The sequence below is a fragment of the Penicillium longicatenatum genome (assembly GCF_028827895.1).
Source record: "Penicillium longicatenatum strain IBT 33135 chromosome Unknown contig_4_segment0_segment0, whole genome shotgun sequence".
NCBI lineage: Eukaryota > Fungi > Ascomycota > Eurotiomycetes > Eurotiales > Aspergillaceae > Penicillium > Penicillium longicatenatum.
Window position 1 is genome coordinate 2,907,994 of NW_026643122.1, and position 15,650 is coordinate 2,923,643.

The following is a 15,650-nucleotide window of genomic DNA, read 5'->3' on the forward strand; positions in this document are numbered from 1 at the left end:
ATCTATCACATGACCAATCATGGTAACAGAGAGATTGTGCAAGGATATGTAGTATGGTTTCTATTGAATAGTACTTGTGAGATACTAGCTAAGCCATATGGGGCATCTCTTAAAAACCGATAAGCTCTCGCTCAGCCTCAGCATAAAAGCCTTCTTCCATTTGATCGCTAAGCTCCCGGTAGTAGTGATCATCTGACTTGCTACAGTATGAGTTGTTTCCGCCTCAGGCAAAAAGAGTATGCAAACCCTACAAAACTCTCGGGAACGCAATCAAAGTTTGGCGTTGATCACAAAATTTCAAAAGATCTAAGCTACAATAGGTTTTGTGCGAGGAGCTTAGGCGGTGAAGATAATTGGCGTCTGAATCTTCATTGAGCCCCAGAGCCTCATACGTGAAGTTTTTTGGACTCGGGGAGCTTTACCGTCATTAATATATGGCCAATCTGGTGTGCTAAAAGTTAAAGTTAGTCACATCATTACTCTATTTTCCCCGGCACAATCAATATCATTACCAAAACGCGTGATTCTCTGCTCGAACCATCTCCAAGGATGGCAGAAACACACAATCACCAATCCCCTGCAACGGAACTCTCCAAAGCAGAGCGCTTCAAAGCTACACACCTCGCCGCGCGCCATGGCAATTACCACCAATATTATGCTAAGTTCCGGGCACCCACCGTTCCGGACGAGCGCCTTTCCATTCTGCCATCAGACATCCTTCGCAACGCGCGTGTGATAGATCTAGGCTGCAACGCGGGAAAACTGACCCATGAAGCGATGGTGCATTGCGGCGCGGCCGCCTCAGTCGGCGTCGATATCGACCCGTGGCTAGTCGAGCAGGCCAAGGCCACGTACCCGGAAGGGCCGTGCACTTTTGAGCACTTTGACTTCGTGGATACGTCCGCGTATACAGGTACCGCACTGGGCAAGTTCGACGTTGTCCTATTGCTCTCCGTGACCAAGTGGATACATCTCAACAACGGAGACTCCGGGATTTTGAGACTATTTGCGCACATACAAAGCATACTGAATGATGGGGGCTATCTCATCGTGGAGCCGCAGCCTATGAGCAATTATGCGAGAGCTTCAAAGAAGAATAAAGAACTGAGAGAGACATATAAGACGATCCAAATCAAGCCACCGTTCGAGAATGAGTTGAAAGCGCTGGGATTTGAGAGGATACTGCAATTTGAGAGGGATGAAGAGGGCTTTGCTAGGCCCGTACATGTTTGGAAAAAATTATCATAATATGATCAATGGAAATGGCCAATTCAAAATGCAGATAGAAAAATGTGTGCAAGAAATGGGTCTTCTATAACGAACGACAGCTGGTACTTGCTGCTCTGAAAATTTCGCTTCAGGATTGAATTCATCAGTTAACCGGCTTGGCCTCACGATATAAAAGCCCATATGAGTTAAAATCTCCCTTTGGGCCACCCCATTGCTCCAGGTCAACTGTCACCCGATCAACCTCCTGAAATTCATGCTTGAGATATAATCCCAGCCCTTCTGAGGGGTTGCCTCGGTATAAGCCGGTAGGCCGAGTTCGTCTGCCTTATGAACACCAAATGCCACTAGTAGACCTCCGAGTCCCTGACGCTGGTAATCCGGACGAACATATAGTTCTTTCAGCTCTAGCAGATTCAAATTGTCAGCCGTGATATTCGTAATTAAGTGATCATGATGGGTGACTTACGGAAGAACTCCTTCTCCCCAAGCAGCTCCGCTCGCTTTAAATAACGAGCTCCTCCTGTAGCATCCATGAGAGCACCATTCATAGTCGGCGGGTGATAACGATTTTTATATCCTTCTGCCCACTGGGCCTTTGTCTGGCCTTTAGAATGAGCCCACCACCCAAATGCCACGGCCTTGTTGGTGGCCTTCTCCGTTATCAGCAGGTAGGTATTCTTGGGGTCTCCAAGCATGGGAATCATACGTTGGATCTCATCATCTGATCCACACGATGCTTTTTTTGGGTCGTAGATGTACTGGCCAGAGCAAGGCTCCGATTGAGCTGTTCTTCTTCTTATTGCTATCATTCGTTGCGGCGATTTCAATATCCCAGATAGTGCGAGCTACTTCTTCCGTCGCGGGAACATGGCTTACTTCAAAGCCCCGCTTTAAAGATAATGCCATAGTGTAAGAAGGCAGATCTCACAGAATTCTCGGTTTTGGTGATAATTCTCCAACTAAAACCCCGAGGCTCGCTCTCCCTTTCACCTGCTAGTCAAAGACTTAGGTCACTGGATAAAAATAGAGAGGACTTGATTCAAACTTTCGAAAAAGACGAGAGTAGCGGGTAATCCACGACATAAGCATTAGTGATCGTCATCGGACTCCGGAGTTTTCCCGATTGTGATATATTACAAAAGACGTTATCTCTGTCCGGTGGCTGATTACTGAGCCGGACGAGAAGGATCAAAAGAGGGGTAAATATTAGGGAGACGCAAGTAATTCCAATGACAGGCGGTATTTATGTAGGTTTGGCAAAAGCCCGATCACGGGTTGATTCATTGATGTTAGCTGAAGAAGCGCTATATAAGCATGCATGATGGATTAATGCTCGGACTCAGTCCTTCCAGGCTGCTCGCTTGACTATCATTTTCACAGCGTAAACTAGTCCCAGCAGCACAGGCACCTCTATCAAAGTCCCCACCGTGGATGCAAGAGCTTGACTGCTATTAGCGCCGAATGTGGCGAAGGCAACAGCCATGGCCAGCTCAAAGTTGTTGCTAGCTGCAGTGAAACTATGTGTTGCTGCCAACTTGTAGCCAAAGGCCGACTTGTATGCGATGAAGAGCGTCGTGAAGAAAATCACTATAAAGTAGACAACGAGGGGCGCTGCAACGCGGATGACGGAAACAATCTGATGGACCACGTGGCGGCCCTGCGACGCGAACAAGACTAAAATTATGAACAGTAACCCGATGAGAGACAACGGGCTAATCTACTTTAGAAAAGCCCGATCGTACCATGTTTCAGAGACCATAAGACCAAGAGAAAAGAGCGTAAGAATGGCCGAGCCAAGCGGAATGCCGTGGAATACAGCGACACTTTTGGCAGCCACAGCATATTCGAATGTAACCGAATCACCGCTGATGACATCGATAAAGAACATCCCCAAGGGCACAAATAGGACCATTTAAAGCAGCGAGTTAAAAGCAACCAAATTAGCACAGTACTCGCTGTCTCCTCCAGCTAGACCCGTCCAGATTAACATCAAGGAGGGTTTGAGGAACTTCAGTTGTTGTCACTCGTGCAATGGTGGTGGTACTCTGTGCCTAGATCTTCGACCAGCGCAGAAGCAGCGCAGCAGCAATGACTGGCAACACACTCACCAACTCTCCCAGTCCCGCAAACTCTGGAGGAATTCTTGCATTGACAAAAGCACCCGCAGCGAGAAGGACTGCAAAGGTGTTGTACACGAAGCTCCATGTAAAGTTGAACTTGATGCGGTTGACAGATTTCCGACTAGCGTCCATCATAGTGACGATACCAGCCAGAGAAGGCCGCATGAGGACCACATCCGCGGCAGATTGCGCGACATCCGTGCCTTCGTTCATGTGGACGCCGATCGTAGCCTGTGCGAGAGCAACGGCGTCGTTCGTGCCGTCACCGCAAAAAACAACAACCGGTTTCTTACTATCTATGCCAGTACCGAGGAGCGCCTGGATGTAGTCCTTCTTGTCGGCGGGCGAGCTTCGAGAACGCACATTGCCGCCAGGAATGCTAAGCTTGGACGCCAAAGACTGAACAGCTCCGTCATCGTCGCCAGAAATGACATGTACCGAGACGCCACGCTTCTGCAAGGTCTCAATCGTCCCCGCAGCGTCAGGTCGAATCTCGTCGTCAAGACCATAGACCGCCTGTAACGCATTGTCGATAGTAAAGCAGAAGACAGTGTACCCTTGAGCAAGTATTCGTTGAATCAGTTCATTTTCCGATAAATTCAGCCAGCGAGAATTGCCTGCTCGAAGTTTCCGGCCACCGAAGGTGGTTTCAACACCTTTGCCAGTAAGGCTCTTGGGCTCAGGAACAGTCGAAGACATAACTCCGGCATCCTTGAGGTGAGCAGCCACAGAAACTGAGACTGGATGTCGACTGTTTTCGATGAGGCCTAGAAGAAGCGGGAGCTTGTCCACGTCGTAGCAGGCCTTCGTGACGACAGAAAGCTTTCCCTGAGTCAAGGTCCCAGTCTTGTCAAACACGACGTGAGACGTCTTATGAGCCACTTCAATAGCATCAGCTGACTTAAAGATGATACCTCTTTCCGCCGCGACTCCGCTGGTAATCACAATGACCATGGGAACAGCCAGTCCAATGGCGCAGGGGCAAGAGACGGTGAGAACACTAATGGCGTAGGTGATGGCCTGAATCGTAGCTTCGGATCCATCATAACCACGAATAGTCATGCCTACTGCAACCCAGATGACGAACGTGATGCTTGTCAATGCCAGCACAACCGGGACGAAGTAAGATGCTACCCGGTCTGCGAGATCCTGCAGCTTGGGTTTCGACAATTTGGCCTCATCGACCATCGCAGCAATGGCATTGATAGTGTTATCGCTAGGCAAACGGTTCAGTCGAACAGTAATAACCCCAGGTCCATTGATAGACCCAGCAATCACCACAGACTTGGGATGTTTCTCTACCGGTTTAGATTCACCAGTGATCATAGACTCATCAACCTCAGAAGACCCATTGATGATAGTGCCGTCGGTCGGAATTCTGGTGTCAGGGAGAGCTTTGAAGATGTCGCCGTATTGAAGAAGTCGGGTATCAATCTCACGTTCAGTTCCGCTCTTTTGGTCGACAAGGATGGCTGTCGACGCCTGAAGTGACCGGATAGAAATGGATTCAACAGCTCTCTGACGAGCAAAAGCGGCAACCCATCGACCGACCATGATCAAGGTGACCAAAAGAGTGCTCGTTTCAAAGAATTGACCAGTCGAAAGGGGCTGCTCTGCAATGAGGTACCCAAAGGAGACCACCGAGAAGATGTAGGCAGCACTGGTGCTCAAGACGATCAAGAGGTCCATCTCGATAACCTTCGAGAAAATGAGAGCCTTCAGGGCCTTGGGATAGAAAGGCCCTGCTATGACAACTTGAACAATCGTGGCCAAGGTGAGTGAAGCCGAAGAATATGCCACCTCCCTCTCAGGAAGCGAAGCCCATGCCATGACCAGGACCGGAATCGTCAAGACAGCGGAGACAAGCGTCATGTATCGGACATGACGAACGTGCTTGCTGCCAGCCTCCAGCGAAGGGTCACCGCGTAGAGGAGCAAGGTCAATTGGCGGACCCCAGATCTTTTCGATGAGGTCTCGAGCTCCCACAATCTTCGGATCAAATGCAACTCGCACGGTGTGCTTGTCCACGGGTGCCATCTCAAGAACTCCGTCCGGCCACTTCTGACTAATGAATTTCGAGGGCTCATCAGGGACGATAAGATCTAGGCTAGATCCCTGGTCCTGGACTCTTTCGCACTTAAATTCAGTGGTTCGCTCTAGATGTTTCATGACTTCCTCCACTGAGCCAAGGCGAAGATCAATGTTGAACTCGGCTCGCGAGAGAACCAGACTGGTTTTCAGGTCTTTGACGGCAGGGACAGTAACGAGGGTTCGGTTGAGCTTTGTCTCGCAACCAGTACAAGTCATGCCAGAAATGCTGAGAACAATATGTTCCTTACCGGTACTCTGATTCTCTATGTCGGTGATGACCTGAATCGAGGCTTTCTCAATCTCTGAACAAGGATCGGGCACAGCAGAGGAGGAGCAAGCATCGGTGCAAGTGCCTTGAGGGCTGGCCGGTTGCATTTCTGTGCAGCAAGAACCCGCGCAACTAGTTACAGGAGTCTTCACGATATCCTGCTTTGCTGGCTTGCAGCAGGAGCCAGAGGAGACGGCATTGGGAAGCTCTTTGGTCATCGTGTTCTTAGCTGTTCCACAAAAAGACCCTGCACCCCCACTAGCTAGAGGTTCAACAACGGGTTTGAGCTTCGAGCAGCACGAGTCCCCATAAACGCTCTTGGTGTCATTGTTTTTGACACGCTGGTCGCTGGGACAGCAAGATCCGGGGCACCCGCCCTTGCGAGGGGATTCTTCGACATGGGAAGTCTCCGAGCAGCAAGAATCCGGGCGTCGGGTTTGGGCAGCAGGCTGCTTCGCGGGCTTTTCGAGGGAGTGGTAAGACTTGGTACAGTGGTCCATGACGAATGGAGCTGTGACGGGTGTGTCCTCAGAGCAGCACGGCTTCGAGCACTTGCTTTTGAAAGGAGGCTTCTTGGCGGGCTTGCCCTTCGGACAAAAAGAGACAATGCAAGCATCCGCGGACGCCTTGTTGACGAACCTGGTCCTTTCACAAGAACCCCTTCGCAGGCGAAGACGGTTCTGCGCGGCCTGGTCCTTGGTCACGGAGTCGTTGCTGTTGCAGGAATCCAGTGAAGTGCCAAAGGAGCGAGCAGATGACTTCTTAGAGCACTGCTTCCCGTCCAGTGACTGTGGCTCGCGAATTTCACAGCAGGTTTCCTGGCCAAGAGCAATGAGAGCGCGGCAGATACATCCTAGGGCTTTTAGAGTAGCGCCGTAGCGGTCGAGGGCAGAGAGACGATGTTGGCTGCATGCCTTGCGGTCGGTAGCTCCACCGCAAGCTAAAGGGTATTAGAAACCTTTGAATGCCATTCTCAAAGAGCGGATACTCACTGTTTGGCTGACTGTTTGGGCCGGGAACAGCCGTAGCACTCACCTCGCATTCCCGCATAGCCAAACGGTCAAGGCAAGACGTGTCGCAGCATGGGCTGACTTTGCCACGGCAGCAGGCAGGGGCGTCGGTAGGATTCTCGGTTTTACTGTCCGCACATTTGCCAGGAGAGCAGCAATCATCTGGTTTCTCCGGGGTGGGCTCTTTCAGACCCGAGGCCGTAGTGTCAAGAGGCTTAGCGTCGTCGCTATCGCAGCAAGAATCCTGGCAACTGCTCGTCTTCTCACTTGGAGCCGCGAGTGGCGTAGCATCAGGTGGGCCGCAATAATCGCACCCCATTGTTGAAGTGAGCCTTTACTCTCGGTCCAATTTATGTGAAATTCAGGTGTCGTTGAAGTTGAGTTTTTGGAAATGGTATCAGTCTGTCGGCTTCCCATTGTAACGCGCTGGCACGTGAATGGTTCGACTGCCCCTGGCCAATCACATTCACAACGGCTACCTAGTGTTGGAGATTGCCGATGCCAGCCTCCTTCAACTGTTTGTCTTTGGGCCATAGGCCTAATCGGCCATCTGTAAACCTTTTCATGCGTATTGACAAATCGAGTCTTTCGGATGTTGCGAGAAAAACTATCGATAGTGGTGCAGATCATGAGAGTGGGAGCTTTTTTTTTTTTTTTTTTTTTTTGAGAGGTATCAGTAACTGTGAGTATGGCTTACTCGGGATTTTGCGTATTCATTTCCGTACCATTCGATCCCGAAACAGATCTACAATTACGCGGGTTACCAGAACGGGAATTGTCAGAATATTGGATGATGTAAGCTAGCTGATATTAGTAAGCACACACATAAGGTGCGTGCCCGTAGATAGCAGAATGGACAGACTGGAACACATATTCGAGACGGACCCCATTGGTCGAATCCGCAGGCCTGATTACGTGGTCCGACAGGAATATCTAGTCATGTGACTGGGGTTCGAAAGACCGTCTCCGACATGGAAGGCGATAACGGCTGGCACTGTTCATATGATTATGAAACTCTTTGTACCTGAGCTTTGAGCCATCACCCCCTCTTTTTGTCTAAGAGAAAGGTCTCAAGTACGGCACCAATGAATGATAACATCTCCCGGAAATATTGCCCCGCGTGGTTTGTATGGCGCGGCGCCGCAAATTCCCACCACCAGGGCAAGCTGAATCCTTGTGTAGCTGACCAGTAAGCTAGAAGCCGCGCTTGCAGAACTTCCTTTGCCCATTCTTGGAAGATAGCATAGCACTATATTGTGGTCGCCCATGCGACCATTCAGATAGACATTGGCGTCGTTCTCACATTTCCCGTAGATTTGACCGAAGCGATCGAAAGTCTCGTCGAACAGTCTCGACGGCGTCAGCCTCTAGTGGAAGAGCGCAAATAATCGCGATCGGGAACTCGTCACGACTACCGGGTGGCATACTGATCCGCCCTTTGTATCACGCCTTGAGATTAAGCATGAGTTCAAGAAGTCGGAAGGCTGTGTTATAAGGGGTAATCATCTTGGGGCTGAGGCTCCCTACGTGAAGTTGAAATGATGAGCCAATCATATACCAGCACAGCCTGGCGGTAATTTAGCTTCCGTGAAGTGACAACAAACCTTCCCGCGTTATAAAAACAAGGCTGAGCCTCTTCTCCTTCACGTGAATAACATTATGTTCAAATTCTATCTACAATCATGACGTCCGGCTTTCTCAAACCCCTCGCGGTATTTTGCAGTCAATCGCAGTCTCGGCGTTACATCAAAGGTGTCAGGAACCTTGGGGATGCGTGGCGAACTCTTGCCGAAAAGCCTCTTCCTGAGTGCGATAAGAACTCCGTTCTGGTGGAGACCAACTTTGACTTTGTTCTAAAAATCACGAACGCACTGGAAGAGCAACACCAGTCGAAACAGACGATTGTTGAGATGTCGACCAACGAGCCTCTTTTATCTATCCCATCCACCAACCAATCTTTACCAACAGGACACCTCCGCCACTATCGTATCTTTGCTGACTACGGCACGGAGCTTATTTGGCGTGATCCGGATGATGTTACGTCTGAAGAAGGGGACACTACGTTAGATCCAGAAGACGTACTCGCTTCATTCCCCCCCTCAGTCTTGGAGCTGTATGATGCATGGGTGAACACATACACCGAGAATTTCAAGGACAGACGCGAGAAAACCGGCAATTACCATGTCTCAACTGTCTCAACCGCTTCTGAGGAAGTGGCTTGAAATGTGGCTGGGTTTTTGTTGGCATGGCGCATTGTAATGGCACCGGAGGTTGGGAGGATCGAGTATAAGGCTGGTGATTCGAAATATTATCTTGAGACAGGGAAGGAAACTAGTGTCACTTTAGCATTGTTACAGGATCAGGTGGATATTTTAGCGAAAGGACCTATGGGGTAGATTATAGTAAGACTTTTTTGTTGCTTCCCACCAAGCTTTTCGTTTATAGGCACTATACACTGAATCACAGACTATCGCTTCTTATTCCTACGAGTATCATGTAGACTACTGATGTATACTTGAATTTCTCGTCCAGCGTCGGAAGGTCTTTCCAAAAAAGAAGAAAACAATCACCCCGAAAACAGTAATACCAACCGCAATCATTCCAACCGTGATAATGGGGTAAAGAAACCCATGCTCAGTTACCCATGGGATTATAAAATACGTCATACCATACTGAAGCGGCACCACAGTTAGATTGATAGTGTCCAGAAGAGTGATAATGGAAACATTACCCCAAATGTATTCTTTGCGACCGTCGCCAGCACCATTATTTCACCTGCCACGTTTTTGTAGCTATCGATTGCGTACTAAGATCACATTAGCCAGTTTGACCCATTGCTGACGTTTTGGTGAACACTCACGGTGGTTGCGATGGTCGGGATTGCCATGACAATCACTCCCGTCAAACCAAAGCCAACAATCACTATCACTTCCCATGGCCAAAGTCGCTCAAGACCAACAGCCGCGACCTATGGTTTCAAGAATAACAGTTAGAAGTTGATATTCTCGAAGCTTATCATCAGTAGTCAAAATGAGCTGTTTCACCTACCGTCATTCCAACAACCGCAATAGCAACGAAAGGTATGAAAGTCAGGAGCCGCATTTCTGGCTCCCGAACACCATTATTTCTCTTGGTCAATACCATAGACACCCAATCGGACAATGGCCCTGCTGCTGCTAGGCCAACAATGCCTCCTCCCATTAGTGCAAAATTTGTAAATCCCACCGACGCTGTTGAGAAATTATACGGGGAACGAGAGAATCCTTCAGACTCTGTCAAGTTCAAGACCAGCAAGCATGCCGAGCCTGACATGACCCCTAGAGATGCGAAAAGGGTGATTGGAAAAAGGCCAAGATGAAGCGGCGTGGCCACATATCTGCATAGTTGCTTAAACGTCGTAGTATCTGGTTTGCTCCAAAGTTGCCATCTCTGTCTGGAACTGGGATAGCCGCGACCCAAAAGGGGATTTAAATCCTTGCTATGCAGCTGAGGCTCGATATCAATTTCTGATGGCGGCTCTAGTTTTGACTCTCTCTCCTTGCCTTGATTCATGCAGGTTGAGGTTACCTCTTCATTAAGTGTCTCGGCCACTTCATGTTCTCTTCCCGCTGACATGCCAGATATGTTGGAATACTTTGTCTCGGGCAGGGCAAAAATCATCCCCACAAAACTTACCTATGAAAAGAAAGCACGTTGTTAGCCAGCATTTTTGGAGAGGCTAAACATTCAATCTTACGGCATTGAGAATGGTTGACAGCCAGAAGAACCATCGCCAAGACACGTGTGCGGCAATGCTGCCGGACACAATGGGTCCGACCCATCCCCCGAAAAAGTACGCCCAGCTGAATATTATCAGAGAGACGAACACAACAAAGGTCTCAAAATCACCACAACGAGAAACTCACAAATAAGCACCCATCCAAGTGCCTCGTTCATGTAAGAACGTCAGATCGGATATCACCACTGGCATAATGCTCTCACTTGATGCAGCGCCAATTCCAATCAAGACTCTTGCCCCAAGGAAAGAGTGGTATGACGTGCTCATGGCTTGCCATATGTTTGCGCCAATACAGATTAACATACATGCAAGTGCCGTGGATCGCCGACCGAATATGTTAACGCAAGGAATGATGATGAAGTTCGCATAGCCCAAAGCCAAAATACAAGCACCTGTCTATATTGGAAAGGAATTACTAGCCGTGCCAAGCCCAGTCTCATTGTACATGTTTACTTACCAGGGCAGCAACTTTCGATTCAGTGGTATCAAACTGTTCCATCAAAACAGGCGTCAGGGGTGAGATTGACAACGTAGAGAAATTCCCAAGGAACATGAGAAAAAGCATGTTTGTCAGGCAAGCGTATTTCCACCGAGTGGACCAGTTCTAGGAAGGATTGAAGTTCCGAATCAGTATTGGAACCCTAAGGTTCCACTTCGATCATATCAGTCAGGGAATGCAATAGAACCCACCAGAGGATCGTGAGGATCATTTTGCGGTTTTGGAATGAGAATTAATTCATCTCGGTATGATCCACGGGTCTCGTGGGCTATGAGGATTTCCGTGCCAGGAACATGATCTGAGATCATAGCTTGATGATCGCTGACAAGATGAGAGGTTTGAATCCTGCCGGCTTCTAACGCCATAATTCCTTATCGATTATAAGAGCGAACTCTAATGTGAAGAACGCAACGAAATTCAGGAATAAATTATTGAACCTTTTGCTGGACGGCTTTCCATGTAATGGCGTTTCAAACATTGAATTCCGTACGTCTTGTATTAGTCTTATAGGGAACTTACAACTCACAGGCCCCTTGATAAGACACTTTTTATCCATTTCTAGCCAAATTATTCCTACGTATAAAAAGTTAATTGCACGTAGATCTACGACTTGGCTTTGTGATCTCGGCAAATTATTAGGAGAGCTGAGTCGGACAGTGATGCCAAAAAGATAAGCTGTGATGCGGCCAATCGGATTCAGGTCCGCGTTTCAATACGCATATCTTCCCCATAGGCTCGTGCATTATTTTCAAAAGGCTAGATGCTCGGTTGGTAAATTTATCCTACCCCTGATTCTGTGGATAGGATGTTATGGAATATGTTGCACCAATAAAAACACTATCCGGGATTGACTTGGCTCCGGCATTTCAAGATCGCTTATCGCCTGCACACGAATACATGGAAGCGTTCCGGTCCCTTGCTAGTGTTGATGCATTGCTTCACTCAATTATTTGCTACCTGCGGATAGATCCCGTAACGATCATTCGTGGACATTGATTACAATGTTATCTTCTCACAAGCGCATAAGATACTCCAAACTCATTGTTCCAAAACTGAGATGCCACATGAATGGGAACTGAATGTCTACATCTAACACCTTATTGTGCATTCAAGGGCGCTGCTAGTCAGTTGATAAGGCAGATGGCCTTGGACTATGGTCCCTATCGAATTCGTGCGAATGCGATCTGTCCTGGATGTGAGTTAATTCAACCGCACTGCCCGAGACAAATGGCTGATCCTATGTGTAGATACGCAAACTGCCATCTTTAAGGAGACAACCACAAATCTAACTGCGTGGGATGATCTCAACCGCCGACACCCCTTGAAGGGACCGGCCCCGGGGGGCTGCCGGATGATTTTGCGAAGATGGCCGTAGTGCTGGCTAGTGAGGATGCTAGCTGGGTGATGGGTTTTCGCTTGCCGTCGGATGGTGGATATACCGCCCGCTGGCATGTATATCATATGGTATTTGGAGATGCTTCATGGTAGAAAGTCAGATTATTTGAATATATATACCTAAAGAAAATCGTTAGCTCACTGAAAAAGCGACGCGTGGGGATAATTTAGAAGAAGAACGACAGTAGACAGTATAAATAGTTTCTAGTTGGTGGTTTCATTGTGACAGTTTGGTCTGTATACGCCTTGTGTATGATGGGTCAGTTGTTTTCGGATTTGAAGCCGTAGATTCAGGCGGAAGCCTAGTTAACACCGATTTCATTCGGAAGCGACCGGATGAAGCCTTCCGATCGAACGAATACTGAGCATCGTTCACAAGTAGACGACGTTGGACAATCATAGCTATTGAGCGACGCGACAAAAACCTTTCCAAAAACACAAAATAACACAACCCCTTAGCCCTTTGTGTGGAATAATATCATGCGGTCGGTGATTGGTGGACTGTAATGTAAAGGCGAACGAGCTAGGCTTGACCCAACGTCAGACCAAATTGGCGCCAAATCTCGGGCTTCCGATACTGTTACCATTTTCAATATTGCTATGCAGGTTTGTAACATTGGGAAGACGCTGGGCAACCAAGTTCCCTAAGCTCCCTTGTGTCGAATGGATCCTCCCCAACACAACTCCCCTCACAGCCAATGAGGTTTAGTCGTTGTTCAAGGTGACGAAGATCTGGAGCGATCAGCTTTAGATTGATCGTTTGATCTTGGAAGATTTCATCTTTGTTGGTGACTAACATCAATTCCCTCTAGGGTCGCCACCAACCCCACAACCCCGCACATTCCCCGGGTATCACGGGTATCACCGTTGACAGTCTTTTGTCAACTCTCTAGCCATACGCGCAGGCCTGCCTATTCAATGACCCCTGACAACAACGCCTATTCTGCCTTTTTTATGTGACAGGGTGCACGTTTCATGGCACACCCAACCAGCCCCCGCCTACAACATTCTTCCCGCCGCCGGAAGGCTTGCGAGAACTGTAGGCGGCGGAAGGAAAGGTGCGATGGTCTCCAGCCATGTACTAGATGTCGGAGACGGAAGGTCGAAAGCCAGTGTCAACTGCCGCATCATCCGCCTCAAGGCAGAAGGGGTTCGGCAATCGTACCCCATTCAAGCAGAGGCGGTAGCAGAGAAGACGCTACAAGCCCTGTATATGCCCCTGGACCTATGAATGACTGGCAGGATTTCCAGGAATTGCATACCAATACTGAAGCTCCGTCTCATACAAACGTATCGAGAGACCTCTCGATTTCTTCCCAACCTGGCTCCATTGTATCTCACATGTCCCGATTGATTCGGGATCCTCATGGCACCTATATGTTTCTGGGGCCATCTGCCAATCTGTCAGCTGTACAAAGCATACGAAAGATTGTTCACAGCGTACTAGGCGCAGGGTATTTTGCGGAAATACCGGCAGAGGACGATCTTGTTGACGATATTTCTCCATTTTCAATAAACCAGAATGAAGTGAACATGGAGGAGCCTCCACGGCCCTCTGTAACCGATACACGTTATTACCTCCGATGGTACAACAGCGCCACAAGCGACGTTTTTGATCTCTTCGGATATGAAGAACTGACCACGGAGATTATTCCCTGGTTAGAGCGACCTCCTTCTACTGACTCCGACACCTGCATCAACTTCCTTGTCCTTGCTATTGGTGCCCAATGTGGACCTGAGGACCGTGACGAAGAGACAAAAGCCTACTTCAACTATGCCCGCGACATTTCATCAAGATATTTGCTGGGAACGGCAAGCATTACAATAATACAGATTTACTGCCTCATCACCACTTATCTTCTAAACGCAGCTCGGCCTCATGCTGCCAGTATGAATCTCGGTCCGGCTATCCGCGCTGCTCATTCCCTTGGGATTCACCGAGCAGATATCAATGGTCTCTTCCCGACCACAGATAGCTTCAAGCGTGAGCGAATCTGGAGAGTCTTGCGCTTGCAAGATCTCTTTCTGAGCACAACCCTGGGGCACCACCCATCAACCACGGAGACTCGCGACACCACATCACAACAAGGCTACTCAGCCTCAGCCGACCTCTGTCTCATATTTGAGAAGATTTTGTCTCAAGTTTACTTAAAGCAGGAGATTTCCCCCAGTGTACTCCAGAATGTCACCAAGCACCATCGGGAATGGGCCTCTCATTTCAGGGAAGGTCTTATGGCGGATCATATTTCTGCCGATGAATATGTGAGCAGTGGAAATGAAAGAAAAAGTCTCAACATCGGACTATGTCATCTCAAGGAAGCTTACTACTGGACAATCATGCTGGTAACTCGCCCGTATCTGATGGATCTGGTCGAGCGGCGCTTAGCCACCGAGATGATCATATCACCCCCACCGAGCGTCAGGAATGATACTATGTCACCATCAATACAGCCAGCCGATACTCTACTCGCGCATGCATCGGTGAACTCAGCCGTGCTCACAATCGATCTCTTAAGGTGCTTACTGGACGTGGACCAAATACCAAAACGACTTCCGTATGTTGTCAACTCTGTCTTAAATTCTGCTCTTGTGCTGGGCATAGCCTACTTTGGGGATCTGGACCATTTATTCCCTCTGGGGCATGCGATGGATGTAGCAGAAAGGTTACTGGACCGCTTTCAAATGAATGATGCGCAGGCACAGTGGAGTCTCCGGATTGTACGAGATCTCCGAAACTCGTGCAATCAATTTGTCAAAAGACGATGTGACCGTCATCTCAGGCAACAAGGGGCATTGGTCGAGGGCCTCTTCGGCTATTTAAACCCTTTGCGTGGTCAGGATCATATTTTTATCACCTCCCGATCTTCGCCATCTACGTCACAGGGCTGGGATAAGGGTACAGAACTTGGAGACTTAGATGGCATGATCGAGGCTGAGCTTTCGGGTTACCCCAGTAAGCCGCCTATTGATGATGCTAATGCCATCTGGGATCAGCTATTTTGCGGCTCTATCTCTGGTTCATATTTGGAGTTAAACCCTGGGGGGCTCCCGTTAGAATGGCAGTAGAGACCTCCAATTCTCTGCATGGATATTGATCGTGTTCATTTTTTTCTCCTTTCTCCACGTATCTGTAAACATCTTTGAACTGGAACATTTCCCACAGTCTGATCTCAATTTTGCAATACCCAATCCTCCCAAGTGTTCCGAATTCGCTTCATTGAAACTGGCGTAACCCGTTGATAACGGACTCGGAGAGTAA

The 15,650-nt window shown here is 48.7% G+C and overlaps 6 protein-coding genes across 6 annotated transcripts; 3 read left to right on the forward strand and 3 right to left on the reverse strand.

Moving 5' to 3' along the window:
• Window positions 1–549: 549 nt before the first annotated feature.
• On the forward strand, window positions 550–1,248 carry N7484_007908 (class I SAM-dependent methyltransferase; the record flags this gene model as incomplete). The annotated part of the gene is made up of 1 exon (XM_057118295.1): window positions 550–1,248. The coding sequence occupies one exon, from the start codon at window positions 550–552 to the stop codon at window positions 1,246–1,248; it is 699 nt and encodes a 232-aa protein (XP_056971330.1).
• A 210-nt stretch (window positions 1,249–1,458) lies between these two features.
• N7484_007909 (uncharacterized protein) lies at window positions 1,459–1,925 on the reverse strand (the record flags this gene model as incomplete). Its single annotated transcript, XM_057118296.1, has 2 exons — window positions 1,459–1,634; window positions 1,697–1,925. 2 exons carry the CDS (start codon window positions 1,923–1,925, stop codon window positions 1,459–1,461), a joined length of 405 nt encoding a protein of 134 aa, XP_056971331.1.
• A 1,356-nt stretch (window positions 1,926–3,281) lies between these two features.
• Window positions 3,282–7,038, reverse strand: N7484_007910 (cation-transporting P-type ATPase PCA1; the record flags this gene model as incomplete). Its single annotated transcript, XM_057118297.1, has 2 exons — window positions 3,282–6,649; window positions 6,702–7,038. The coding sequence occupies 2 exons, from the start codon at window positions 7,036–7,038 to the stop codon at window positions 3,282–3,284; spliced, it is 3,705 nt and encodes a 1,234-aa protein (XP_056971332.1).
• A 1,363-nt stretch (window positions 7,039–8,401) lies between these two features.
• Window positions 8,402–8,941, forward strand: N7484_007911 (uncharacterized protein; the record flags this gene model as incomplete). The annotated part of the gene is made up of 1 exon (XM_057118298.1): window positions 8,402–8,941. The coding sequence occupies one exon, from the start codon at window positions 8,402–8,404 to the stop codon at window positions 8,939–8,941; it is 540 nt and encodes a 179-aa protein (XP_056971333.1).
• Window positions 8,942–9,408: 467 nt separating this feature from the next.
• On the reverse strand, window positions 9,409–11,361 carry N7484_007912 (uncharacterized protein; the record flags this gene model as incomplete). The annotated part of the gene is made up of 7 exons (XM_057118299.1): window positions 9,409–9,525; window positions 9,580–9,687; window positions 9,768–10,394; window positions 10,456–10,561; window positions 10,625–10,893; window positions 10,955–11,101; window positions 11,188–11,361. The coding sequence occupies 7 exons, from the start codon at window positions 11,359–11,361 to the stop codon at window positions 9,409–9,411; spliced, it is 1,548 nt and encodes a 515-aa protein (XP_056971334.1).
• A 2,371-nt stretch (window positions 11,362–13,732) lies between these two features.
• Window positions 13,733–15,457, forward strand: N7484_007913 (fungal specific transcription factor domain-containing protein; the record flags this gene model as incomplete). Its single annotated transcript, XM_057118300.1, has 1 exon — window positions 13,733–15,457. The coding sequence occupies one exon, from the start codon at window positions 13,733–13,735 to the stop codon at window positions 15,455–15,457; it is 1,725 nt and encodes a 574-aa protein (XP_056971335.1).
• Between the last annotated feature and the right edge of the window lie 193 nt (window positions 15,458–15,650).